At 46.5% G+C, this 27,283-nt stretch overlaps 1 protein-coding gene across 8 annotated transcripts in view; it reads left to right on the top strand.

Annotated features, from left to right (window-relative positions):
* Positions 1 to 27,283, top strand: part of AKAP13 (A-kinase anchoring protein 13) — a 334,433-nt gene that overhangs the window by 127,282 nt on the left and 179,868 nt on the right. For 7 of the 8 annotated variants that reach the window (XM_042941070.1, XM_042941069.1, XM_042941066.1 and 4 more), the window contains exons 4-5: positions 12,472 to 12,768; positions 21,488 to 21,671. In XM_042941070.1, the coding sequence (XP_042797004.1) occupies positions 12,472 to 12,768; positions 21,488 to 21,671 (481 nt within the window). Of the gene's footprint in view, positions 1 to 12,471; positions 12,769 to 21,487; positions 21,672 to 21,753; positions 21,858 to 27,283 lie in introns of those variants that run through there. The other variant, XM_042941071.1, reaches the window with a different exon arrangement.

Raw genomic sequence — 27,283 nt, 5'->3', positions numbered from 1 at the left:
CCTGCAAATTTTTAGGGATTGAAAATTTAACAAGGAGTTCAGGATAGATACTGATTTCTTCTTTAAAGCGTATTAAGTATCCTCCTCTGTAACCTAAAGCTCCAAACATCTTGTTTCCTGTGATGTATATCGTGTCAGAAAGGCTTATCTGGAACTTGAGGTCCCCTCTGGAGCAGGTGCCATCCAGTGTCACCTTTGCTAAACACCTGCCACGTGTGAGAAACAGTCCTCAGCAAGGAGAGTCGTCAGTCCCTGACTGGCGCACGTGTAAGAAAGAGTGTCCGTAGATACGGGGAGGATGCCAGTAGCTGTAAGAGAAAGGTCAGGGATATCAAGGATGTAGCCCTGCATCCTAGTTGCGGTCCTCAGTCCCAAGTACCAGCAAAGTCCAGCCCCTGGGAGATGGATATGCCCGGCAGCTCTTGTACCTTCGCTGGCAAGGCACTGACATCAAGATGGACGCTTATTTTCCTGAGTTTCATAAGCCCCTTGTACTTGTACGACAGCCCAGAGCTCTGAGTTCGTTCCAGACCCTTACTGATTTCCAACCTTCCTTCCTGAACTCTGGTTCCCATTTCATCCCTTGCCTTTGGTGGTGGTTGTTGTTGTTGTTGTTGTTCTTCTTCTTCTTCCTTTTTTAAAATTTTTAAATGTTTATTTTTGAGAGAGAGCACAAGTGGGGGAGGGTCAGAGAGAGGGAGACACAGAATCCGAAGCAGGCTCCAGGCTCCAAGCTGTCAGCACAGTCCGACTTGGGTCTCGAACTCGTGAGCTGTGAGATCATGATCTGAGCCGAAGTCGATACTTAACCGACCGAACCACCCAGGCACCTCCTTGCCTTTGGCTCTAAACCTCTTTACATGTCTCCGTCCCCCTCTTTTCCAGCCACATCCATCTCTGGGTGTCCTTTAGTGCACTTATCGACTCTGAGTACCCTTACCCTGCCGACCCCAGCGAACCAGAATGGATATTATACTCTGCTGCTTTCTCCTAATTTGATTTAAATCCTCAGAAATCATCCCTGACCCATTTGCATGGGGCCTGGAGTCCTAGTTCCTGCCTTCTCTAGTTTCCACTAATCAACTCTCCCCTCCTGTAAATTGTGGTCTCTGGCACCTCCCGTGTTCCCGGTCAGGCCTACGGGCCCAACCGCCTGTCCCCTTCTCTCTCCAGTTGGACTGCACGGTCTTCTCCTCATTGAGTTCACTCAGGATGATGACAAGAGGTGCCCGAGCACAGCAGAGGTGACAGAGGCTTCGAGTCCCTACAGGACCCTCTTGTACAAGCAGGCCAGGCGGAATGGCAAGCTGCACTCTAACCCGTGGACCTTTGATACGGATGCACAGTAGCAGTGAGGCCCCGGTTGGTGACTCAGAAGCTCTGTTCACTGTTTAAGCAGAGGGGACTCCTGAATGGAGCCTGTTGCTCTGGTCAGCATGCAGGAGCTCCTCCCGTTCAGCTGCTACATCTGCTGTAGTCATTTGTGGACGTGTAGGGATGGACATCTTGGGGTTTGAGTTAGATTTGAATCTCTTGTTTATATCATGGCATGAATATTTTAGCCTAGAATTAAATTGCCTTAAGTCGGTTTTTAGGGACATCTTAGACTTGTTTCTTACCTCCCTTCAGCTCTCTACTGAGCTGTCACCTTCTCAGCGAGGCCTTCCCTGCGAGGCCTTCCCTGTCCACCTTATAAAAATATACAGCGGCCTCCCCTCTGGACTCCCTCTTGCCCTTTTCTGATTTTTTTTCCATTGCACTTACCAACTTCTAACATGTATATTTCATTTATCTTACTTATTTTCTACTTGCCTTTGCTGAAGTCAGCTTTGTGAGGGTGTGGATTTCTGTTTTGTTGGTGTATGCTAGGAAGGCTGTTAGTAATCCCTACCATTTGCTGGAACCGCTTTTCTACTGTATTTGAATTCATCCCAATTCTCGGAAGCCGCTCTTCTAGAAAGGTTGTGCACACATGTGTACGCACACACATACACATGCACACACAACCCCTGCACCCTTTCTTTTGAAAAACGCAAAAGGAGTTTGATCTGGCTTCTTGAACTGAATTCTTGGCTTGAGGGCAGGAGTCAGTGTTCTCTTTCCAGTATCTACCTATGGTGATTTCTGGGCCTCAGTGAGCTATATTGACAGCCTCAGATTTCTTGTCTGCTGCGGGCGATGTCAGAGTAGTGAGGATTCTTCATGGAAAGTGCTTGCTTTGTGCATCCTGGTTACCAGATGCAGCAACGGCTACTGGGAGGGGTGTCTGTGCACCCTTTTTGCTCCTGTGTGAGACCAGCTCCTCTGGGCCTCGTCAGTTGGGTGCACTCTGGGAAGAAAAAGAGCTTTGTGTCTTGTTCTTGCTTTTAATGTCATGTTTCATCCAGATTGCTGGCTCTGATGTTTCTTTGAGTTCTCTGCATGTTTCACTGTCAATGTTTTGTCACATTTTAGTTTTTACTAAAACCAGATGATTGACTGACCTTCAAAAGGCAGCTACTTCTTAATGTTAGTCTCTAACCTTTCATTATTTGGGGATGGAAGAGAGAAAGAAACCTTTCTAACTTGGCTCCTTTAAAAAAGCTTTTTAACTTCAGATACGAAAATTATTTTCCTTTTTTTCTGTTTTTTCACTTTTTTGCTTGTTTTCTAATGAAAGGTTAGAATGAATTGTATATGTGTGTTTAATTATAAGTTGTAAAGGCTTAGGGCACCTGGGTGGCTTAGTCGGTTGAGCATCTGACTTCAGCTCAGGTCATGATCTCACGGTCCGTGAGTTTGAGCCCCGCGTCAGGCTCTGTGCTGACATCTTGGAGCCTGGAGCCTGCTTCAGATTCTGTGTCTTCCTCTCTCTCTGCCCCTCTCCCACTGTGACTGCCTGCCTCTCTCTTTCTGTGTCTCTATCTCTCTCAGAAATATAAATAAGTTGTAAAGGCATTAAAAAATTTTTTTTATGTTTATTTTTATTTTTGAGAGCGAGACAGAGCAGGGGCGGGGCAGAGAGAGAGAGATACAGAATTCGAAGAGGGCTCCAGGCCTTGAGCTGTCAGCACAGAGTCCGATGTGGGGCTCAAACACACGAACCACGAGATCATGACCTGAGCATCCAAAGTCGGATGCTCAACTGACTGAGCCAGGCACCCCAGTTGTAAAGGCATTTTAAAGTAATCTTTTCTTGCCTTTCTACCATCAAAAAGCTGTGGACATGATGATTCCCCTTTTTTCGTAAAGTAAATACAGTATAGTAAAAGTAGTAACATCTAAGGGGGCAGTTAGGTGGAGGCTTTGGTTTCTACTTTATTTGCCTTTGAATTGTTTGAATGCTTTACAAGTGAGTGTGTTACAAAAACATATATAGTAATTTTTAATAAAAATATTTTGAAGACTGAAAATAATGCTGTTTCTTTTGAAAATAAAGCCATCTGAGTGCTTAATTAACACTAGACAAACAGGCTTTATTTTTTATTTTTTAACATATATTTTTCTGTTTTTTTTTTTTAAGTTTTTAAAAATTTATTTTGAGAGAGAGAGAACAGGTGTGAGTGGGGGAGGGCCAGAGAGAGAGAGAGAGAGAGAGAGAGAGAGAGACAGAAAGAAAATCCTAAGGAGGCTCCGCTTTGGTGGCACAGAGCCAGACTCGGGGCTCAAACCCACGAACTGTGACATCATGACCTGAGTCGAAACCAAGAGTCGGATGCTTACCCAACTGAGCCACCCAGGCGGCCGCAGACAAGGTTGGTAATAAAATATTACATGCAAAATACGAATTTCTGGTTTAAGAATATAATTTGCTATGAAATAGAGCCTGAACTGGAAATACATCTCTAAAGACAAAAGGTATTGCCTTTGTAATAAATGAAATAAAATATCTCCATTCTTTTTTCTTTGTATGAAACAAATCCAACCCCAAATCCCATCTTAACTAAATGTTGATTTTCCTTTAGAGATGGAACTGAGGTTTTTCTTTAAAAGTCTTACGCAGGACTGGTTAAGTCTTGTAAAGAAATCTGAGTATCCTTGGAAGGTAATTCTTGAGGGATATGGAGTACTGTCTAACTGCGTTCATTTTTATTAGTGACATGTTAATTTAGACCAAGCAAACAATGATTTCAGAATAGAAAATGAGCAGGATGTTTAGTGGATGCTGTATATACTATTTTCCTGAAAGGCTTTGATGCAGGGTCTCTCATAAAATGAAATCTTTTTTCACCATGTCTATTTACTTTTAGAATTCGCGGCAAAGTTTCTTACTAGACAGGAAAACTACAAGCATTCACTGACCTAAAATTTGACTCAGCTCTTGTATTTTTCTTTCTCACTCATCAAAGGGAAAGTAGTATATATAGTAAACTTGACATTAAAACAATAAAAAGGAAAAAAATCTATTTGCTGTGATCAGAATTCCTTTCAGGCTTATTAAAAATCAGTGATTATAGCCCAGGTCTTAGTAAGTCGTCCTACACGTAAAACACAATGTGTCTCTCACTTGTTGTGAACCAAAACCTGTCTCTAGTAGCTGATGTCCAAGGTTGCCAAATCAAATTATACCTTTGGAAAGAAGTTGTAGGCTTTAAACCAGCCTAATTGGAGAGTGCTGGACCCTCCCTCTCTGGCCAAGAAATCTGTTACCTTCTATTGGACACTTTTTAACAGTCTCCCTCTTCTAAAATGTTCCTGCTATAAGGCTTTCTCTAGATGTGTACAATTCTAAATTTTAAAAAACTTTAAAAAGTTACTGTCCCAATGCTAGTTCAGTATATATAGTTGCTATCCTGGAAAAACAAACAGAACTACTTGAAGGGAAAAAAATCTCTGTTGTCTACTGTCCTGGTTGTAATGCTTATGTGGAAGTTGTGTATTTCATCACCTTGGAGCTGTGGATACAGCCCTAGAATCTGAGCCCACATGCATTGTGGGGGAGGCAATGTCCCCACCAAGGAGGTGAAAATTGGTTCCTGGGGGGCAAAAAATCGTACTCTTTATGTAGAAGCACAGACACACCTGTACAAATATATGGTATATCCGTAGCATTAAAGTTTCATTAGATGGCAGGTAAATAGAGAAAAACGTCTACAAAGACTTCAGTGGTGGGGGGGGGGGGGGTGGTGACAGTAAATGAAACACAGAGAAATACCGTCTTAGAGTAATAGGCTAGGATATGGTAGATCATGATTTTAGCATTAATCAGCCCCTTTCCCCCCAGAACTGTACATGGTGAAATTCCTGCCTGTTTTTTCCCCACTCTGCTAAAATTCTCTTCCACCAATTTGCACACCTACCATTCGACCAGCAAACACTAGGAGTCGGTGCCTTGCTTGCTCCACCTCATCCTGAAGACTGAAAATTTTCTTTATCCCTACGTAACCGCTTCTTAAACACCTCGCTGCCAAACTGAAATAGTGAAATAGTTTTGTATCTTTCCACCATTGACTGCTTAACGCAGCCGCAGCCGTTCTCTGAGAACATAGATTGTGCTCCCGGGTGGGACCGGGCTTGGCTGGTCCCGCAAGCCCTTCAGGGTTCCTTTTGGGATGGTTGGTAAAACAAAGTCCCAGTTGTTCCCTCCTCAAAAGAGAAGGCCCGGATGGGATGTGGGCCACTTTTAGCTTAATAGGAAATGAAGTAATTCTTGGGTCATGCTTCAGCAGAGTTGTTTATCTGTAGCAATATTTCGTTTCCATGGGTATGGGTGATACGGTGATAAGGAGGCTGCAGGAAGGCTCTCCCAATCTCAGAAGCACACATACCTCCCGATCTGCCAGCTTGAAAAAGGTTGGAATTAGATGCTTTTAAGAGGAGCATTAGCAGTTAATTAGCCTTGTTGCCGCCCAGCTTGGAGGTCCTTACTGTGTTTTTGTTCTGCATTCTCCCTCTTCTGTCTTTTCAGTTCTGTGGAGCCAAAGGCAACTTTTAGTTCCGGGTCTTGCCGCAGAAGCTCTTTGTGGAGTATGGGGAATTTCTTTTCCTGAGTGACCTAAACAGGAACGTTTTTTAATAGCTAAAAAAAAAAACCCAGTAACTACCAGTTTTTCCAGCCTGTCTCAGGGCGGGTGCCTTGTGCGTGGCCATCTCTGATGTTTCTGAACAATCCGGAAGGTCGGCGGTGGTGGGCTTCAGGGTGGAGTGACTAGTTCAGGGTCACCTAACGCGTCCACAGCGGGGGGGCGGGGGGGGGGCGGGGGCAGGGCGCACCTGATACTGTCTGACCTGGCAGCCCTTCGCCAGCATACTTCTGGACCGCTGGTTCAGTCCGCCAGGGGCCGACCCCCCCCCCCCCCCCGCCCCATAATTTACTGTGCGCTTTCCGTCATAAAGGAACTGGACCTGATCGTGGGGGTAGATGCAGAAGGCGGTTTTAGAAATGGAATTGAAGGGGCGCCTGGGTGGCTCAGTCAGTTATGCGTCCGACTTCGGCTCAGGTCATGATCTCATGGTCCGTGAGTTCGAGCCCCGCGTCGGGCTCTGTGCTGACCGCTCGGAGCCTGGAGCCTGCTTGGGATTCTGTGTCTTCCTGTCTCTCGGACCCTCCCCTGTTCATGCTCTGTCTCTCTCTGTCTCAAAAATAAACGTTAAAAAAAAAAAATTAAAAAAAGAAATGGAATTGAAGCTCAGGCCGTGTTTCTTTACCAGTTTGTCGCTCTTCTTCCCCTCTTTAAATTCTCTGGGCTTGCTTCCTTCAGGAGAAGCTTAGTAAATTTCTCAGAACTTCCCTTTTTAAAAGGACTAGTGATTCTTATTTTCCTTCTTTGTTACCAGGAAATTGACTGGAAGGAGAAAAACATCATGGCAGTAGCTGAAAACCCCACTACTCATCTTTCTGCGGCAGCTTCTGTTTTTATGTAGAAAGAAGTTAAATTGTGACGATTGTATCAAGTTGAAAGTGGTTTCCCATCCCCGTGTCTTTTCAGTGTAGGTGTGGGCATCGTTAATACTTTTATTTTGTGTGCACAAAGGCCCCTGCAGATAGTCGTGTCTCTAGAGCTAATTTATGGCAATAAGACGTTTCGTGTGTGTGTGCGTGCGTGCGTGCATGCGTAGCGGGGATTGTTTTATTGCTGGTCTGTATTGTATAAACTTTGTTGGTTTTTAAATGTTTGTTTATTTTTGAGAGAGAGTACACGAGTGAGTGGCAGGGGTGGGGTGGGGCAGAATATCTGAAGTGGGCTCTGAGCTGACAGCAGACAGCCTGACACGGGGCTCAAACTCATGAACTGAGATCATGACATGAGCCAAAGCCGGACACCCAACCGACTGAGCCACCCACGTGCCCCTAACCTTTGTTTTTTAACATGCTGGGGTTTTTTTGCCCCAAATGCTTTATCTGAAAGGTTATAAGGGCTTAAAAAATAATGAGAGGGGTGCCTGGGTGGCTCAGTCAGTTAAGCGTCCCACTCTTTATTTCGGCTCAGGTCCTGATCTCACGGTTCCTGGGTTCGAGCCCCGCATCAGGCTCTGCACTGGCAGCATGCAGCCTGCTTGAGATGTTTTCTCTGCCTCTCCCCTGCTCACGTTCTCCTTCTCTCTATGTGTCTCAAAATAAAAATAAACTTAAAACAAATCTTGAGAACCACTGGAGCATAATAGGAAACACTAATGTGAGAGCGTAGCCGGCCAGCCTTGTGCGGTGGGTTTCCAGACAGCAGGGTGAGACGCTTTGTTTTTGGGCGGTAGTGGCTGTCCCAGTGTACTCTTAAGTTTAATAAAGGCCGATCCAGGACACCCTCAGCCCTCCACTCCTCTTTTACTCCTTGAAAAAGAAGCCTATAATCATACCAAACAAATTGCAGATTTCTGGCACATTTTACTCGGGATGATTCATAGTGTCCTTCAGATTGTGAGTTCATGTCTGAAGGGAAAATGTCAAGCGAACAATCAGATAGTTGCTCCTGGGTTTCTGTTTCATGGCCTTTTCTGATGTTCTGCCTCCCCTGATACACGGTTTTATTTTACACAAAAATGTGTACGCACAGCTGCCAGTAATTCACCCATCCACCCACCACCTTCCAACAGATTTCTTCCGCCAAAGCAGCAGAAAGTTGCCAGTAAACACACGTGCGTGCGCGCACACACACACGCACACTCGTGGACCGCCTTCAGGGTCTCCCCAGCCTCTGCCAGCCGAGCAAACCAGTGGTTTAGCAGTTCCAGTTACATTTCCGAACACTTTGCCCTTGTGTGCTTCCACAGTTCTGAGTGAGGTTGTCGCTTCACCGTGGCTTTTTTGCACTCAGGCAAACCCTCTTCTGTGGGCATGAGAGTGCGTGCGTGTGTGTGTGTGTGTGTGTGTGTGTGTGTGTGTGTGTGTGTGTAGTTGAAGGCCGGGAACATGGTGTGAACTCTGAGTCTGGACAGAAGGAGCGTTTATGGGGCGGTGGACGCTATTTAGTGTCTGTGGCGCTGTAACTCCCTTTCTGGTTCAGGCTTGGATTTCTCACCTTGGCACAGGCTTGAGGAAGGAAACCGGTAAGAACGAATAATGATTGTTCATCTGGGTAGTGTCTATTAAGTTAGTATAAGATCACTTGTAAGCAAGATTAAGTTTTGAAGGCAGAATTCAGTTTGGATCCCAAATTATTCACATTTTCGTCATTGAACTTTGAAACTTGTGATTTTAGTGTTTATTGGCAGTTATTCATATGTACCTCAAGGGGCTGTGAGGAGTGTATAGATTAGCTTAATCCTGGATATGTCGAAAATGCTGTAATTATTGGTGAGGTTCATGAATGAGAACCACACTGTTCTTACTTTAAAGTAATTAATTCTTCCGACTGAAATACGTAGTGTTACATCTATCTTATTTAATTGAAAATGAATCTAGGTTAGGTATGATGTCGTTTTGGGTTGGTTATAGTATTGAAGAATTTGAGAAAACTCTTCTAAATTATAGCTCTTTGCTTATAAGACCAGGAGACTGTCTAGATTTTTAAAGATTACTTATTTATTTTGAGAGACAGAGCATGAGTGGGGGAGGGGCAGAGAGAGAGAGAGAGAACAGGAGAGAGAGAATCCCATGCAGGCTCCATACTCAGCGTAGAGCTCAACATGGGGCTCAGTCTCATAACTCTGAGATCGTGACCTGAGCCAAAATCAAGGGTTGGACACTTAGCCCACTGAGCCACGCAGGCTGTCTAGATTTAATAGTATTAAAGACATTGTCATTTACCTCAGGACACATAGCTAAAAAGTAAGGAAAATAGGTTTGAACCCAGGTCTGTGCTGTCACTAAGCATCCAGATGTGATCAAATTAATATCCTCTCGAAACTGTAATTTCCATCCCTTGAACTTAACTTCTGCTTCCATTTTTATGCTTTTCAAACTCTTCTCTGTTCTTGGAATCTCTTGCTAACTTTCTCTGCCTGTCCACCTTCCACCTGGTAACATCTACAGGCCATAACTCTGGGGAAACCTTGGGGCCTGTAGGGGCCACTCCCTCGTGCTGTGAATGAAGAAGTTGAGGTCTGGAGAAGCAGAGGTGATCTGAGGTCACACGGCTTAAGATTGTCTCTGGCGTTTTTATTCCTTTCCTGCTGATTCTTCCATGGTACCCTTCCAGTCTTCTTGTACTCAGAAACTTGGGAGAAGGGGCAGACTCTAGAGCCAGAAAGTGGGCTCAAATTCTAATTCTGCCACCGAGGAGCTTTATAACCTTGGCCAGATTACTTAATATTTTTGTGCCTTGGTTTCTGCATCTGGTCAATGGGTATAATAATAGTATCTACTGCGTAGGGTTGCTATGAGGAGTACATGAACTGTTACTTGGAAAGCACAGAGAAGACAGTCGAGCACATAGCAAGTATTCTAGAAGTGTCTGTTAGGTAAGAGAAGATGGGCACCGGCCGTCCGGGTGCTGAGGGCTCTACTGGAGGACCCCGGGCTTGCAGAGCCGAGAGCGGGGTACCTGTCCAAAAGGTCCTTCCGAATGGCCGCCTCCTTCGTGAAGTCTTCCTGCTCTTGCCCACGCGAAACGTGTTGTTCCTCTCCCACCAGTTGCACTGTGCGAGTGTCTTCCAGAACCCGTGCCCTTCTGACTTCCTTTGCAGTTCCCTGCCACGTGTTTGATTCCCCTTATAGACTGCACACCTCTGGAGGGGCTGACACCCTCACCTTACTCGTGTCCGCCTCGTAACCACAGTGCCCTGGGCTCGGGGCATAGCCAGCTGTTAGATGCACTGGAACCGTTTGAAAGATATGCTTTCCGCCAGAAAATTCTCCAAACCTCCTACCTGAGTCAGTGGACTTGTTTGTGTTGACATTGTTGTTTTATATCGTTAGGTTGGCTGTTCTTCAAAGAAAGGCTAAGTTGTTTTTTTTTTTCTGATTTTCATTTCATATGTTGAATGTATAGATTCAGCATATGTATTGAATTGAAATACACATGTGGGTGTCCACACACACACGGGTGTGCACACACACACGCACACATCCCCAGGCAGACAGTTCTCCTGTTTCCTATGGCCTTGGTATAAAGAATTCAGCTCGGAAGGCAGCAGGTGTACCTGGTGGAGTTTTGTGTTTATGTGGACACTGATCTCAGCGGCTAATGCGCCTGTTATTCTTGCTTAGCCATGATACAGGCCTGTCATTCAAGTATCAGGCTCCTCACAGGCGGGGACAAACTCTTGCATCAGATATAATAGGCCACATCCCTTGGCATCACATTTGAATAATGGATTCTGCTTCTTAATATCTGTGTGACCTTGGTCACATTGTTTCTTGAAATCTTGTTTTTGTCATCTGTCACATGAGGATAGTACATCCCTCATAAACTTGTCATGTAGAGAAAATGCCGTGTCTGGTGCCTGGCGTAGAGTAGGTACTTGGTTCGTGAAACTTGTTACCGCCCTAAAATTACACAGCAGTGAGAGATTTCTTTAGTCATGAGGTTAAAGGGCCTAAGGAGGCCCCTGCGGAGTAGTATGTGGAAAATCAATTTACTTATTATTCTCATTGTTCACATGGGAAAAACAATTACTGTTCTCTCTCTTTTTTCTTCATGTTTATTTATTTTTGAGAGAGAGAGAGAGAGAGAGCGCGCACGCACATGAATGGGGGAAGGTCAGAGAAAGGGAGACACAGAATCTGAAGCAGGTTCCAGGCTCTGAGCTGTCAGCACAGAGCCCAACGCAGGGCTCGAACTCACGAGCTCTGAGATCGTGACCTGAGCCAAAGTCGGATGCTTAACCGACTGAGCCCCCCAGGTGCCCCGACTGTTTTCTCCTTCGAAAGCAGCAGAAAGCTTAGTTCTGTGCACATCTGAAGCCTCTACTGGTCCGTGGCCACAGTGTGGAAAGTCACACCTGTGGACCGTGTGGAGGGATTCCCTTGGCTTTGCTCCCACTGTGGAAAAGCAGTGCATGTGAGAGGCTGCAGGGACACTGTGGGTGTGCAGGTGCCTGTGGTTGGTCAGGAGAAGCACAGGGTGGCATCACTCATGGAGCAGAAACACCTGACTCCATTTTCATTTCCGTTTTTCTCATAAGAAAGACATTTTAGGGGAGAAAAATGATAATGTTAGGAGCGTACTTCTTGCCAGTGGAGATCAGTGTTTGGACGTTGAGGGAAAACAGTGTGTTTCAGTGATTATATTCTGCGTGTCGTACGTACTTAATTCTGTGAGGCTGAAAGTCCAGCAGAGAGTCTGATTCTCCAGGAGGGCCTTACCCACAGAAACAGTGTGGTCAGACCTCTCTGATCTTGCTGGAGCAGAGCGCTCTGCGGTGGCGTGTCTGTGGCAGCTCACGAGGTCTGGACGGTGGGCACCAGTCTCTGGCATGCTTCTTGCCCTGAGCTGGGCTTCTGGCCACAGCATTGCATCATCCCTGTGTGAACCAGGCGATTTGGTTGATGTCATTCCAGTACAGGGAAGAGTGTATCTGAGAGAAGTTATTTCATAGGCCCTGAAGTGCTAATAACAGTGAAATGAGATCAAGTTGTTTTGTACTTTTCAAAGTGCTCCATCATTTGATTGATTGTGTTGTGGTGGTAATAGGGCAAGCGCTGGGGAATGCGTGAAATTCCTCCCATGTAGCCTCCTGCGCGGCTTTCTCCCTGTTGCGTTTCCAGATCTACTTGCATTCGGTTGGTATCAGACCTGCGTGGCCTCGTAAGATCCTTCAGCTTTCTTCCTTTCCTCTGTTCAAGTCGACCAGCCATAATTCAGAACATACCGAGATCCTCAGTGACTGTTCAGTGCCCAACATTATGCTCTAGGGGGTACATCTAGGGGACAGAGCTATTTGCTGGTGGTAAGGAAATTGACTGATAGTTGCAAATAACAGTTCACAAAACGAGCCAGAAATGGAGCGTACAGGAGTTTGGAAGATTGCTGTCAGAGCCCCGAGGAAGGAGGCGTTTCTTTTAGGAAGGAGAACTTGGGTCTCGTGCAGGAGGAGCAGAGAGGACCCAGCGGTGTCTTCCTTGCACTGGGAAGGCTCTCATACTGTCTTCTCTGCCACACGTGTTTTCTTCAGGTCACGACTGCTGTGAGACCGTGCGGGTGCAGCTGTGTGCTTCCAAGGACGGCCTTCCCGTGTTCGTGGTGGCCGAGCAAGACTTCCGGTTCGTCCAGGATGAGGCGTACGATGCAGCCCAGTTCCTGGCCGCCAGCGCCGGCAACCAGCAGGCCCTGAACTTCACCCGTTTCCTCGACCGGTCAGGACCCCCATCTGGGGATGTGAATTCCCTTGATGAGAAGGTTGCCCTGGCATTCAGACACCTGAAGCTGCCAGCGGAGTGGAATGTGCTGGGGACAGATCAGACGTCTCATGGTAAGAACTTAAACCCACCAAGAACACAGACACATTTGGGAAGACTGAGGGTCTTAATGGCGGCTGCTTCCCTACAGTCATTGCCCTCAGGCGTTCCACAGCGGCTGGATGCGTCCTGCAGTTGTGGCCTCGAGGGCGTCTCTTCTCCGTCCTTCAGCGGAGCCGGTAAACTTGTTCTTGCAGAGAAATGCCCAGAGCGGGCTGGAGCTTTACTGTGGCTGTTTTCAGTTCCCATTTACAGCAGAGGGTGGCACGCGGGTGACCTTGCTGCGGGTCTGGGGTCCATGTGTGTTCTGCGTGGAGAAAGTGACCCATCCTTCGCAAGGACTGTAGCAGAATAACTTCTTGTCATCCTTTGGGTATTTAATTACTAAAGACAGGGTTTTCATTTATTGTCTTCTGACGTTTTCTAGAGACTCTGTGGAGTTGGAGGAAAGAAAAGATGGGGGATAGGGGCAGGGGCTAGGGGGGAGCACCAGAGCTGTCTGGGCCTCTTTATCCAGAGCAATGTACCTCTTAACTTCTTTCATCTACTGGCTCTCCGTAGAAGAGTTCATTGAAGGAATGGCTCCACTTTTTAAAAAAGCTCTGATGTAGTAACTATGCACGTTCCTCTTACTCAGACGGGTTTCCCTGCAGAATCATCGTGTGGCGCATGGCATCTACCAGATGTCATGATTTTACGTACGTATTTATTTAAAAATTTTTTAAAACATTTATTTATTTTTGAAAGAGAGAGAGAGAGCATGCAATTTGGGGAGGGGCAGAGAGAGGGGGACAGAGGATCCAAAGCAGGCTCCAGGCTCTGAGCTGTCAGCACAAAGCCCAGTGCCGGGCTCACACTCAGGAACTGCGAGATCATGACCTGAGGTGAAATCAAGAGTCAGCTGCTTAGCTGACTGAGCCACCCAGGCGCCCCTATGTACATATTTAGATGAAACAGTATATGCTTGGGGTTCAATAAACCTCACCCTCGTTCCCTCCTGAGTTCACATCAAGTTGGGAAGGTTTAGGAGTTCCGCAGCTAGAGATCACAGTGTGCGTGTGCTTTGCTACTGATCAAAGCTGTCTTGGATTACCGATCTGCCAGGAGGGTTTCCTTATCTTTCTACTTTCTCTCTGAAAGAGCTGGACAATCACAGGACTGCCCTTGAGTGGCCACCCAGCTCTGATTATCGTGTTATGTAGGGCGAGCAGACCAGAAGTCACCCTCCCTGCCAGTGAGCAGAGCCTGAGCCATACCGCCCAGCGGGTTCTGGTTCAGGGGCCTGCCCAGTGCCTGCTCCCACACACTCGCCAGATACGTGTATTCTCCCTCCCGCTGGAGAGCTATTTGCCAGCTTCTGTTCTCTTCTGTCCTGTGACCGGCTGCAGCAGTGGTGTCCCTTATCGTCAGGGGCTTATTGTCCGCATACTGCCAGTGCAGGCCTGCCTCAGGAAGACAAAAAAGAAAGCTCGTGCACTCAAAAACCAAATCAAGGAAGAAAGCATTTATCCTTTGCTTTTGCTTTTTCTAATTGGTATATTGACCAAGGAGCCTCTGCACTGCTAAGATCTAAAGATCAGAATGTTTGCCATCATACGGAGCATGAGCACCTTTTCAGAAACCTCATCTTGAGGCCTCAACACCTCTAGCCCCTGCTGTTCTGTATCTGTGTGGGAGTTCTGCTTGGCCATTTACAGATCAGTATCGGGATGGGATTGCATTAGTTATTTGTGGGGCTTAACGGTGTTTTTATCGTTTGGTTTTGTCTTATTTAAAGAAGTTACAGGAATTGGAGAGTTTGTTCATATTACCATGATTTTTTAAAAAGAACTGTTATGGGGCGCCTGGGTGGCGCAGTCGGTTAAGCGTCCGACTTCAGCCAGGTCACGATCTCGCGGTCCGTGAGTTCGAGCCCCGCGTCGGGCTCTGGGCTGATGGCTCGGAGCCTGGAGCCTGTTTCCGATTCTGTGTCTCCCTCTCTCTCTGCCCCTCCCCCGTTCATGCTCTGTCTGTCTCTCTCTGTCCCAAAAATAAATAAAAAACGTTGAAAAAAAAAAAAAATAAAATAAAATAAAAAGAACTGTTAGGAAAAGCACAGTCTGAAACTTGAGGCCTATCACTTCCCCTCTCTAGACCTTAGCTTCCTTGTCTTTGATAGGGAACTGGCCAGCTTTAATATTTTTGTGGACTTGCCATGTGCTTCTTCAGTTTCTGTTGCACAAAATTGCTTAACAGTGCTAGCAAAGGCTAAATCAAGTTTGAACACTTAGGAAAGTGCATTAAAACTGCAATAAGGTACCATTACACACCCATTAGAAAGGATAAAATTAAAAATCCTGTCAAATTAAAAAGCTGGCAAGGGTTTAGAACATCTCATGCGTTGCTCGTGGGAATGCAAAATGATATAGCTGTCCTAGAAACTAGTTCGGCAGTTTCTTACAAAGTTCAATGTACATTTACTATATGACTCAGCAATTCCACATTTGGCTACTTACCCTTGAGAATGAAAACTTACATTTACTCAAAAAAGTCTTTGCACAGATATACCTATGGCAGCGCTATTTATAATCCCTCAAAACTTCAGACAACCCAGATTTCCCTCATTAGGTGAATATATAAACCAATAGTGATACATCCATATAGTGGAACACTACTCAGCAACAAAAAGGGAGGTATAAAATAAAAAAAATAAAGGGGGCAAATTGTTGGGGGTCCAGATGCAACAACCTGAACATATTTTGCTAAGTAAAACAAATCCATTTCCAAAGGTCACTTACGGGGTGATTTTTCTTTTAGGATATTCTGAAAAGGGCGAAATTACAGGGACAGAAAATAGATCAGTAGCTGCCAGGGGCTAGGAGTGGGGATAGGTCTGACTGCAAATGAGTGTCATGAGGGAATTCTTTGGCTGTTGGAATGGTTTTATATCTTGGTGTGGTGGTAGTTATAAGAATCTATGCGTGTGTTCCAACTCAGAAAACTGTATGCCTTCCCCCCAAAAAGTGAGTTTTATTATACATAAATTACAAGTAATTCAAAGAACATAAGAAATTGAATAAGTTAGATACATACTTTGCAAGGTGAAATGCATGCAAGGAACTTGATAGACCTGCCTTTAAGTCAACAACTGGGATCAGGAACCTGATTTCAAGTGCTGGATTCACATTCTGCAGCTGGAGTTCAATTCATTGTGGATTAGAATCTACAAATCCTGGGTGCTCTGAGGGCTGTGTAGCGTGAGTTAAGAGGTACCTGCTTGCTGCTGAGGGAGGGATGTAAAGGAACATTGTGCTCACATGAATGAATCAAAGGTACTTAAAAGAAGAAGGTGCAAAGCCAGCGTGTCCCCTGGGAGAATAAGGTAAATAAGGCCCCTTGTTATGTAACAGGACTACTTGCTGTTGAAAGCCAGGATATTTACAGGTTGTTCAGCCTGATATTTGAACAAAGGGGTCATGTAAGATCCCCTCCCACTCCTTGTTCAGATACAGTGCTTTTTAACTTTTTTCAGGTCAGTGACTCCTTTGAAAATAGCTTGGGTTTCTCCTCCGGAAGAAGAGCATTTAGATGTGTGCCTGAAGCAGTTTACATGAGTTCGGGGCTCCTTGGTCTCCCTGCACAGCAGGCATGAGCATGGCGTGGAGAACTCTTGGCTGTAGACTTGATGCTGTGAAATGCGACGCGCACGGGCAGTGGACTCCCGTTAGTTAACATCCTGGCTTCACTGCAAAAATTCGTGCAAAATACTTCATCTCTGCCTCCCCGTTTCTTTACCTGTAACACGGAGGAAGACCTATGGGGAGAGCGTGTATTGGCTTGTAAGCGACTCATGTTGAATTTAGCATGACCAACACCTGGTAACCTTTTAGAGACAGAACATTGAGGGGCCCCGTGGGGCACAATAACGTGGCCTATCGAAGGCCACCACAGGACAGCTCCAGAAAGAAAGGTTCTTTGAAGGAGAATGAGACTTAGTTTTGCTTTTGCTTCTTTCTTTTTTTTTGAACTTAATTTTGTTTTTATTTTACTTATTTTGAGAGAGAGTGAGAGAGAGTATGAACAGGGGAGGGGCAGAGAGAGAGAATCTGAAGCAGGCTCCGCGCACTCAGACGCTTAACCAACCGAGCCGCCCACGCACCCCAGCTTTTACTGATTTCTCAAGTTCATCTCCCCTTCAAGCATGAGCATAGGGGAGTTTGTCCATTTTAGTTCTCCCGTCCCTGGTCGCATACAGCAGCTTCCACACTGTACCTTTGGCCTTAGCTCTGCCTTAAACGCGAGTGACAAGGACGCGTTTGGGCGGAGGGGGAATGGTGCGGTTAGGAGGTCTTCCGTCTCAGTTACCAAGTCTCGGTTCCTGTCTCGGCTCTTCAGTGCCTCGGTGGTTAACGGGCGTGGTGAATGGAGGTGGTTTTCACCCGGAGGACCCTCCCAGCCTGACCCCAGGCTGCACAGGGTGGGCTGCTGAAACTAGCTCTGAAGAATGGGAGGAGAACCACTCTGGGGAAGATCTTGGGGGAAATCTTCGTCCTTATTTAGTCACAGGATTGTATCACTAAATGAAAAGCTCTGATCATCTTTGCGGGTGGGAATCTGGGTGGAGAGAAGGATTAGGCAGGTTTTAAAAAAAGACTGCACGGGACCACCTGAGTGGTCTCCATTCTCTAGATCTGATGTTAGTCACCAGAACCTCAGCCTTCACTGTCCGGTGTCTCAGCTCCCACAGCCCTCTGAACAGCTCTATCATAGCTGCTAAAAGAGACAATAAAAATTTTAAAAGACCACTAAGGGATTTTTTTTTTCTTGGCAGAGGGTTAACACCTGTTGGCTCCAGGACAGGCGGTTCCTCGTGGCAGGACTTTTGGCTCCGGCAGTTTTGTTGCCTCTCAAACCTTGATTCAGTGACAAGGTTACAGTGTCGTTTTTGTAAAAGCCCGTCTCTCACACTGGCCTGCTGTTTCCTTCCCCGTGGAGTGTGGACTTCCAGTCCCCGCATCGTGCTGCAGTTTACTGAAGAGGCAGCACAGAACAGCAGAAAAGACTGGGGATTCGGGTTCTCATAGATACAGATTCAGAGTACTGTGAGCAGAGCCTTCAGGTGGATTGATGGGGAAGGAAAAATACAGTGCAGTCTTGGATCACTAGATTGTTCCCCGAATCTGGAACATTTTGCTTCGTGGGAAAATCTGACCGTGTGAAAAAGTCGCACCGTGGCTGAACGCATACTAGGCCCACCAGCTTTCTCTGCAGATCAGAGGAAGTGGGTGTGGGAGGGGATTCCAGCAAATGTAAGTAGATAGCAAGAGGGACTGAAGACCTTTTCTACTACCTTCTCTGTGGGTACACGCTGGACCTCCATAGGGATTTTTCCAACTGAGCATGGTTAAACGGGAAAGCCAGCCATCCGGCGTGTGGTGCATTAAGTGAATTAACACCCTAAAGGAACCGGAGAAGCATCATGAATATCCAGATGGAAGGCTCCCGGAGTATAGTTTTCTTTAAGAAGCCAAAGAAAAATTTAGAAGAGCGTTCCTACTTGTCCTTTAAAAGCTCAAAGAGGGCAGACCTATTATGAAATTAGAGAAGGAGGCAGCACAGAGAAAATAAGTTGAGAGAGTATCTACTTCTATGCCGGAAGCCCCTCGATCAGGGTTCCACCACAGAATCAGAACCGGTGGGAGAAGTATCCAATTAAGATTTATTGTAGGGCATGGCTTACATGATTGTGGGGGCTCTGTTAAGCAAGCCCAAGATCCGTTAGGGCAGGAATAGAGGAGAAGATCTTGGACAAGCTCAAACCCACTGAGATGAGCCAAAGCTGTCATCCTCAGTGAACCAGGAAGGGGAGATCTGGAGCAGGATGGAACCCCACGAACACAGGCTGAGGCCGACCTCCGGGGGACACTTCAGCCCTGCTTTTAAAGCCTTCCAGCTGATTCAGTTAGACCGACCCAGATTATCCAGGATAATCTTCCTTATTAAATCAACTGATTAGGGGCTTTAATTACATCTGCAAAAAGCCATCACAGTGAGGGCAAAGACGGAAAAGGGAGTTGGTTGAAAAGACACAGGGACATCCAGAACCCCATAGCATAATTAAATTCCAACTGGGGACAAAGGACTCTGTTGACCTCACAGGAAATGCAGCTAAGGATCTGAAAAGCAAAGTTGAGTAACTCTCAGAGTACAGAAGACAAGGACAAAGGATCATGAGAGGCAAAAAGTACAGAATAGTAGAGACTAGAGATGGATCCTGAATTGTACATGCTCTGGGGTTGAAGCTTAGATGAAAGGAATGAGAACAGTAACGAAAGATAAGTTGGGTAAAAATTTTTATCTATTGGAGGAAAACACGAAAAGGTGATTTTGTAGACCACACCATTAGCTCGCTTGCGTGGTTGCTGGGTTTTTACAAAAAGAGGGTGGAGTAATGGAGAGGATAAGTGGTTCCTAGACTCAACAGAAGGATTTTCAAATCTTGCTGATTCTCTTGGGCAAGTTGTTAATCTGTCTTTGTCTGTAAACTGAGGATAACGAGACCTCACGGGGTTATCGTGAGGGTGAAAGGCATTCATACACAATGTACTTAGCCCAGAGCATGGCACCTTGTGAGTCCTGACCACGTGGTACACCTCTTGTTGATTCCAGAAAGGGGCAACCTACAGGTGCACGTGGCACCCGCTGCTTAGGACCTTAGGATGCGATCCGGGGAGCTGGAACAGGTGCATGGCTTTGTTGTTGGCTCTTGGAGATACTGAGCTGCCTCAGCACATCAGGCATCAGAAAGGGTGAGGGTGTAGTATCGCCCAGCAAGGCCAGGTGAACCAGTCTCTAAAAAGTCACATAGTTCCTGGTCGATGCCTTATTAGCTCTTTGGTTTTGACCAGGACAGCAGAGTGCTTGTGAACCGCTGTGAGGCACAAGTCAGGTGGTGATATTTGAGCTTCTGTGAAGGTTCTTTTTGCCCTTGTGTCTGGGCCTGCCACCTGCTCTGAGGTGTTGATTATCACCTGCACATGCAGGTTTCTTCTGCGGTAATGAACTCTTTCCAGCCACGTGCCTCTGCTGAACACCCTATAAATTCTTGAATCAGTATGTGTAGTTCTGTAGGAAAAACGTAAAATATGAAAGATGGCTTTTGCATCTAAGAAAATTTACTTGGCAGTAGGGAGACTCGACTAATATGCATGTGACATTGGAAACCAGAGAGGTTCAGTGTAAAATCACAGGTTCAAAGACTGGTCATTCTTTTTTTTTTTTTTTTTTTCAAATTTTTTTATTAAAAAATATTTTTTTAATGTTTACTTTTTTTTGAGAGAGAGTAAGAGCAGGGGAGGGGCAGAGAGAGAGGGAGACACAGAATCTGGAGCAGGCTCCAGGCTCTGAGCTGTCAGCACAGAGCCCCACGTGGGGCTCAAACTCACAAACTATGCGATCATGACCTGAGCCAAAGTCGGACGCTTAACCCAGGTGCCTCAAAGACAGTTCATTCTTAACTGCTCTTCACTTAAGGAGCATGGAGGTCTTCAGGGTCAGGAGAAAACACTGGGGTCCAAGGAGTCTGGGAATGCCTGTGGGGAAGTCAAGACGTGAGGGAGCCATGGAAAATGAGTAGAAGAGGGCAGGCACAACTCGTGGGCACCATTCACACCCCAGGGCCCGAGTGGTGCCCCCTGGAGGTGAGTGTCGCTCAGCCCATGGGGTGGTGGTCCTAGCTCTCCTCCCAGGCTGTGCACAGGAGACCTGAGGAGGAGACAGTGTTGTGTTAGTGAACCCGGAACGTAACCTGAAGTCCAGAAGGAGAGAGCAGAGGAAGGGAAGGAAGCTGGCACTGAGGATTTCGTGCGGCCAGTCTCTGTCCCGCGTTCCTCCACCTCTGCCCTTTTGTTACGGCCACCCTGGGGGCCAGGTGAAGGCGGGGGTGCAGAGATGAAGCTGACACAGGTTACACGGATGAGGCCCAGTCACACAGATGGCAGATGGCCTTCTGCCATCTGGCAGAGGGCAGTTTGAACCTGGGTTTGCTGGACTCCAGAGCCTCCCTCATCCTCCCACCTTCGACGTGACTCACTGTACCCGAGAGGAGCCTTCGCTTCAAGTGCAGGAAGCCCGAGCGCGTTTCTGAACTTGCTAGCACATTATCCGAGAATGAGTCTTTCTTATTATGCCTGGAGATGCATTTCTTTCTTTCATTAAACACAACAAAACAAAGCTGGCAGTGCCTGCAATTTGATTTGCCCTTAATGTGGGGGAATAAAAAGACCTGTGTGTACTTAACAAGCAGAACCTGTTTTTAGTGTTTAGCCAGCTCCCGTCTGGGTGTTTTTTCCTTTAAGTAACTGCACCTCCTGGTACACCCATCTAAGCCCCAACAGCTGTTCCCCCTCTTGGGTCCCCGTGTTGTGAGGCGGCACTTTCTCTCTCTCGTTTAAGGGAAGAAACCACACGTGTGAATTTACCCGTATAAATTGATTGCACGAACGTGTTCAGTCAGAACATAGAAATGGCCTGGTTCTCCTGGAGACTTTGCCTGTCACACTGTTTTCCGGCTTCGTTCCATCTTCCTTGAGAGCTGGTTGTACCCGGCCACGATTACGCCGTGTACGTTGTGGTTTGACTTTAGGATCCTAGGTCTTTGGAGGCGGTGGTGTTCACGCAACTCGTCTTTCTTTTCATTTGCTTTGTGTGTTCACGTTCTCCCCGCTGATTCTCATTTGCTCCCCCCACGCACAGACGGCGGCCCCCGGGAGACGTTGATGCATTTTGCCGTGCGGCTGGGCCTGCTGAGGTTGACGTGGTTCCTGCTGCAGAAGCCCGGTGGCCGCGGGGCCCTCAGCATCCACAACCAGGAAGGGGTGACACCTGTGAGCCTGGCCCTGGAGCGGGGCTATCACCAGCTGCACCAGCTTCTAACCGAGTAAGTTCTCCCCCCTTCCTTCCCCTCCTCACCAGCCCCGCCCCCCCCATGTACGGCAGGGCCGCCCACTTGGCATCTCCCCGCGACTCTGCCACGAATGAAACCCTCAGCTCCGGGCCTGGCCTTCTGCTGGAGGCTCGTCAGCTCGCTCCTGCTAACCGCCTCACTGCCTGAGAGAGAACAGACGTAAGTGGTCTCAGCGTTTTCTCTCCCTGCCTCCCTGCTTCTCGCCTCTTCGGTTTCACTGAAAACGCCGAGTGGGTCTCATCTGTGGGCTGGCATTCCGTTACCGTGTATGTAGTTGATCCCAGTTTAGTACAAGAAGAAAGTTGTTGTCTCCCATACGTTTCTTTCTGTTATGTCTTCAAGACTCGGAAGAGTTCATTAGAAACAAGTATTTTAATTGCATAAGTGCACGCAGAAAATATGCTGAACCACGGAGTTTTGGTTTGAATGTAATTTCTATGAGTAAAATCAAGAGCCGTGGTCTCTTCATCTGACGAGCAGGAAAAAGCAACTGAGTTGTCCTGGAAACATTGAGGAGGAAATCCTGCGTGTCTGCACGTTCCGTTGTTAGGCATTCTCTTTAGAGAGCCCTTTGAAGGAGGGTTGTTAGAACATTTGAAGAACTCTTTTTCTTGTATAAATAGAGAAAGAAATGCATGACGGCAGCCACCCTTTCCCATTGGAAGTTGGTCTTGTTTAATACATTGCTTTTACCATTCTGTGGTCATCACCTCTTTTTGGCCACACAATCTGAACAAGAAGAAACCCCGTTGGGATTTATGTTCTTTGGTAATCGAGGGATCCTTGTAAGTTAAGTGGATATTCCCAAATTCTCTGATACTGTGCTCATGTTAGGCTTACTGTAGTTGCTTTTATTTTTCATCATTTGTAGCTGTTTGGAGGGAGGAGGACTGGAAGGGCCAAGGAGAGATTTCAGAACGTAAGGTTACTTACTGTTACATCAACAGGTTTTCCGTTTGTTTTCCGTTTGTTTACTTTACCTGCCCAGTTGGTAACTTTTCCAGTCAAGCCAGACAGAAGGTTCTTTTCAGATACTTTCTAATGGGTGCCTCAGATACCATGACCGTAGGAGGGGCGTCATCTCAAATGAGCTCTGGATACCTGAGCTGCCCTAGGACCGGATTCCAGGGAGGGATCTGTTCCCGTTCCATCGTACTTCCCATCTGGCCAGTGATTAGATTGCTTCTGCTGTTTGCCTCACGGCCTCAGGAAGAGAAGCCTGGCTCCAGGAGCTGAAACAATGAACTCTGTATATCTGTAGTGGAGCCGGAATGCAGTTCCTCTAAATGTGGTCGTGTCGCTCCGAGGGCTTGTAGGGAAGCAGGGCTGGTTAGGGATGGCCGTCCAGATGGGGAAATAAAGTGATTGCAGCAGCTTTATTATACACTGGGCTGGGCGAGGCTGTCACAAGACCTATTGCAGCAGGGCTTTAAGGAAACGGGAGAGTGTGTTCTGGCAGAAGGTTTTTTGGCTTGCTTTATAGTACTAGCTCTGTTCCATGTGTAGAAGCCACTTACCTCCTTTTGAAGGGAAAGCCAACTGGGAAAGCTTTCAAATACAGGACCGCAGTAGGAGATTAAAATTAGCAATTAAAAAATGGCAAGGAGGTGATTTTTACTAAATCTCTGAATCTTACTTGTCATTAGTAGACTTTGCTAGAATTTCGACCCTAGAGTCAGGATGAATCATTGTTCATGGATGAGGAGGAAACTGAGATCTGGAGAGGCAGTGACTAGATCAGGGTGACAAGGTGGCTGGGCCAGAACTAGAAGCCAGATCTCCTAAGAAGCCATCCGACGTCCCTGCCACTCCTAGGATTCTGAACAAGGGGCCCAAGAATAGGCTTCTCTAGGTCCACAGCCTTTGAAATTATAGGCAACACTTTGTGCACGTGTGTTTCTGAGTGAGGAGTTTGTTTTGTGAGACTCAGATGTTTGTGAAAAGCTACGAATTGTTCCACTGTATGGTAATACTTCACTAAAATCTTTAGACTTGGATGTTCCTACGCACCCCTCCCCCGCCCCCCCGCCTTTTTGAAGTTTATTTATTTATCTTGAGAGAGAGAGAGGGCGCATGTGTGTGTGCACACAAGTGCAAGAAAGGGAGAGAGAAAAATCCCAAGCAGGCTCCACACTGTTAAGCACAGAGCCTGACACTGAGCTCGAACCCACATGTGAGATCATGACCCGAGCCAAAACCAAGAGGCAGATGGTTAATTTACTGAGCTACCCAGGTGCCCCGGCCCCTCCTCTTTTTAAATTAAGCTTTTCCATAGAGACCTGTTTCTTTTTAGTCTCTATTTTCAGTTAATCTGAAATTGAGGGGCACCTGGGTGGCTCAGTCAGTTAAGCATCTGACCTTGGCTCAGGTCATGATTTCACAGTTTGTGAGTTCGAGCCCCTCGTCAGGGCTTGCTGCTGTCAGCACAGGGCCCGCTTTGGCTCCTCTGTCCCCCTCTCTTTCTTTCTACCCCTCCCCCAGCTGTCACGTGTGCGCTCTCTCTCTCAAAAAATTTAAAAATTTTTAAAAAATAATATGAAATCGAGGGAGGGGTACCTACATTTTACACTTACAAAATAACTATTTGCATGCCAGTCTTAACTGAAAATTCAAGTTTATTTAACTCTTTTTATATGTCTCCCAAAATAAATTTTTTGTTTTCATTCCTTGCTGCTTACCCTGGTTTTTTTGGGGGGTGGTGGGGTGGGTGGGTAGGAGGACATTGTGCCGATGAGGGTCCAAGTTCTTTTTGTGTTTATGTGTCCGAGGCTTATTTTGGTAATCCATTTTGATAAACAGATTTACTTTTGTGTGAAAATCGATTCTGTTGTGCTTGGAAGTAGAGAGATTATCTAAATAAGACCCCTGTCTGTAGAGAACTCTTGAAATTGATACTGAATCCCGGCAGATAGTGGTGACTCTTGGGACATTTTTGGTAGTTTCCCTTTTCTATAATCCATCATTGTTAACTTTCACCAAGTTCAGTGACAGGGAAGGGAGAGTTTTGGTGGACTTAACTGCTCTTTTGTTTTCGCTTATATTTTGATCTGACATGATGAATACGGGTGTGTTTTTGATCTGAAAGTTCGCTTTAAACAAAATGTTACCAGCCTTGCCTGAGAAGAACCCTTACCTCGGCCTGCCGTGGCTGTTAGGTCGATGCAAAGTTGTCTCCCCCATTTTGGGCAGAAGTTAGCTGAGCGCCCCACCCGAGGTGCCCTGATTCATGATGATGGGTAGAAGAGGGAGAGAAGCCAAGCATTGAGGCTCTTCGTGTAGCTAAAGCTGCGAGGTGATGGTGTCGGATGGGTATTGCATTGGAGTCTTCCAGAAAGAGAATGGGAGGGCCGGGTGCTATCGGACACATCATACACAACACAGAAGCGTCTGGAGACCTGGATTGATCTCGGGGGAGGGAAAGGGCGGAGACCAGGAGGCGGCTCCAGGTGGTGGCCAAGTGCGCAGACTTTGGTGTCCAACCTGAGTTTGCATTTTGGCTCTGCCATTTGTAGCTGTGTTTCTTTGGGCGCAGTAAGGAACTTTCCTCTCTGAGCCTCAGTTTCTACATCCACTTAAAAAGAGACAAGGATAATAATTTCTATCTCTTGGAAATAAAGCCAAGCGCCTGGCATATGCTGTGTGAGGAATCCGGGTTTGTCACACAGATTATGGTTACTGCTTGGAGCAAATACAGGGGCTGTGAATACTTTACTTTGGCTTTAAGAGAAGACAGTATGGTTGAGTGGAATCGCTGAGGAACGAAGAGCTTAATTAAAAACGAAGCTTCCCCACTTAGGAGCCTGGGTGACTTGAAAAAAAGTGGTTGGTCACCTACCCGTGCTGAGTTTCTCATCCCTCAGATAATACCTATTGGTCTGTGTCACCAGCTTTGTGCAGGTACTGTGTTAGACCCTGAGGTGCTCTGTGTGAAAGCTTCGTACACAGTCACATAATCAGTAAAGTGATAGCTGACCCATCAGTGAGACTCTGATTCCAGTCGATTGGTCTACCTACAGTATCTTCTTTTGCGATACTTCTTGCAGTTCCCTGTGAATTGAAGTTGGCAGATAGGTGGGCAGAATTTGTATGCAGGCAGGCTGGCCTTGAACCCAGGCAGGGTCTGCCTCTGTGAAGCTGGATGATCTTGGGTGATCCGCTTACCCTCCTGAAGGGCCAGTGTGCATTGCCGTGAGGAAGAAATGAAGGAATGCACGAAGAGTGTGACACAGTGACTGAAAGAATATTATTGCCCTTTCCTTGGTTTTCCATGACTTCTAGACTCGTATCAGTTTTTCATAACGTTAAGAACTTTCTGTCAAAGTCTGGAAGGTAATTCCGGGCATCATTTGGTTGTTCCTGCTTGATTAGATTTGAAGTTATTCTCTAGTGTAATAGATAGCACTTGTTTTAAAAACAAAAAAAAAATTAGTTTGGTCCTCTGCCCGATGCTGTGATGTGATGCCTCTGGGTGACAGAACAGGGAGACCCAGATGGACGTGGGATCGTTTCCATTGTTGCCACCCTTCCAGGAAGATGACTCCTGTGGAGAATTTAAACTCTGGAGCATTGACATGAAAGTATTGAAATACTTTATTTGCCCTGAGAGCGAGCTTCAGAGTTTCAGACTGTTGTGTTCTGTATCAGTTTAACAAATCTCTTTATTGACTGCCTGCAGTGTGCTAGAAAGCATGGTTGGTACATTACGGCTAATGTTTCACTTCCACCTTATGAAAACCTTCCTGAAATAGGCCTTATTTGTGTTGTATGGACGAAATATGAAGGCTCAGAGAAGGACAGTAACTAACCCAAGGCTTTCTAGAAGGTGGTGGAGCTCCTTCACACACATGTGTGCAATTCCAAGGCCCATAATCTTCTCTCTACAAAATTTTGATGGGAGGAAAGAGACTCAGGAAGAGGCCACAGGGATATGGATGATTAACACTTAATGAGGAGACGGTTATAAGCTTTCTGTTTAGTCCTGACCTCTGCTTTCCACTTCTGTTACCCATTACGTGGTGTTAAAAGTCTTGTTGACACCCCAGCTGTCTTTTTACATTGGTTCTCACGGGACCCTAATGAGTGGATAGGTTAGGTGTTATTACCCTGATTTTATAACTAAGGAAACTGAGGCCATAGAGGTGAAGTGAGTTGCCCAAAGTCACAAGGCTACAGAGTTTCAGAACCAGGCTCAAGCTCAAAATCCAAGGACCTGTCTAGGTAGAGATGACACCCCTGTGTTTGCAGAGTGTAGACCCACCCTGGCCAACACTGGGCACTAGGCTGTGGTTTGTTACTGTAGGGCGATATCGGCCCCTCTCAGAGAGTTCGGGTCTGTAGATTCTCACGTCCTTCTCTTGGCACATTTACACTTGAAACCTGGGTTCAAGGTCAACTGGTAGAGTAAGTACTCAAGCGTAGATATTGCACAATGGAACTCGGCGCTGTTGAGCAAGATGTTCTGTTAACATAGCGATTGCCTTTTTAGGGTCCTCTTTGAGTACTTGGCAAGTGGGTCCTCTATAGCCCATCTGGCACAAACCAAGTTTGGAGCCTTTGCTTTTGCTGGAAGGGAAGGAACGAAACAA

This window comes from Panthera leo, chromosome B3, assembly GCF_018350215.1.
Source record: "Panthera leo isolate Ple1 chromosome B3, P.leo_Ple1_pat1.1, whole genome shotgun sequence".
Classification (NCBI taxonomy): domain Eukaryota; kingdom Metazoa; phylum Chordata; class Mammalia; order Carnivora; family Felidae; genus Panthera; species Panthera leo.
The sequence above is the reverse complement of the archived record's forward strand: the minus strand, read 5'-3'. Positions and strand labels throughout refer to the sequence as shown.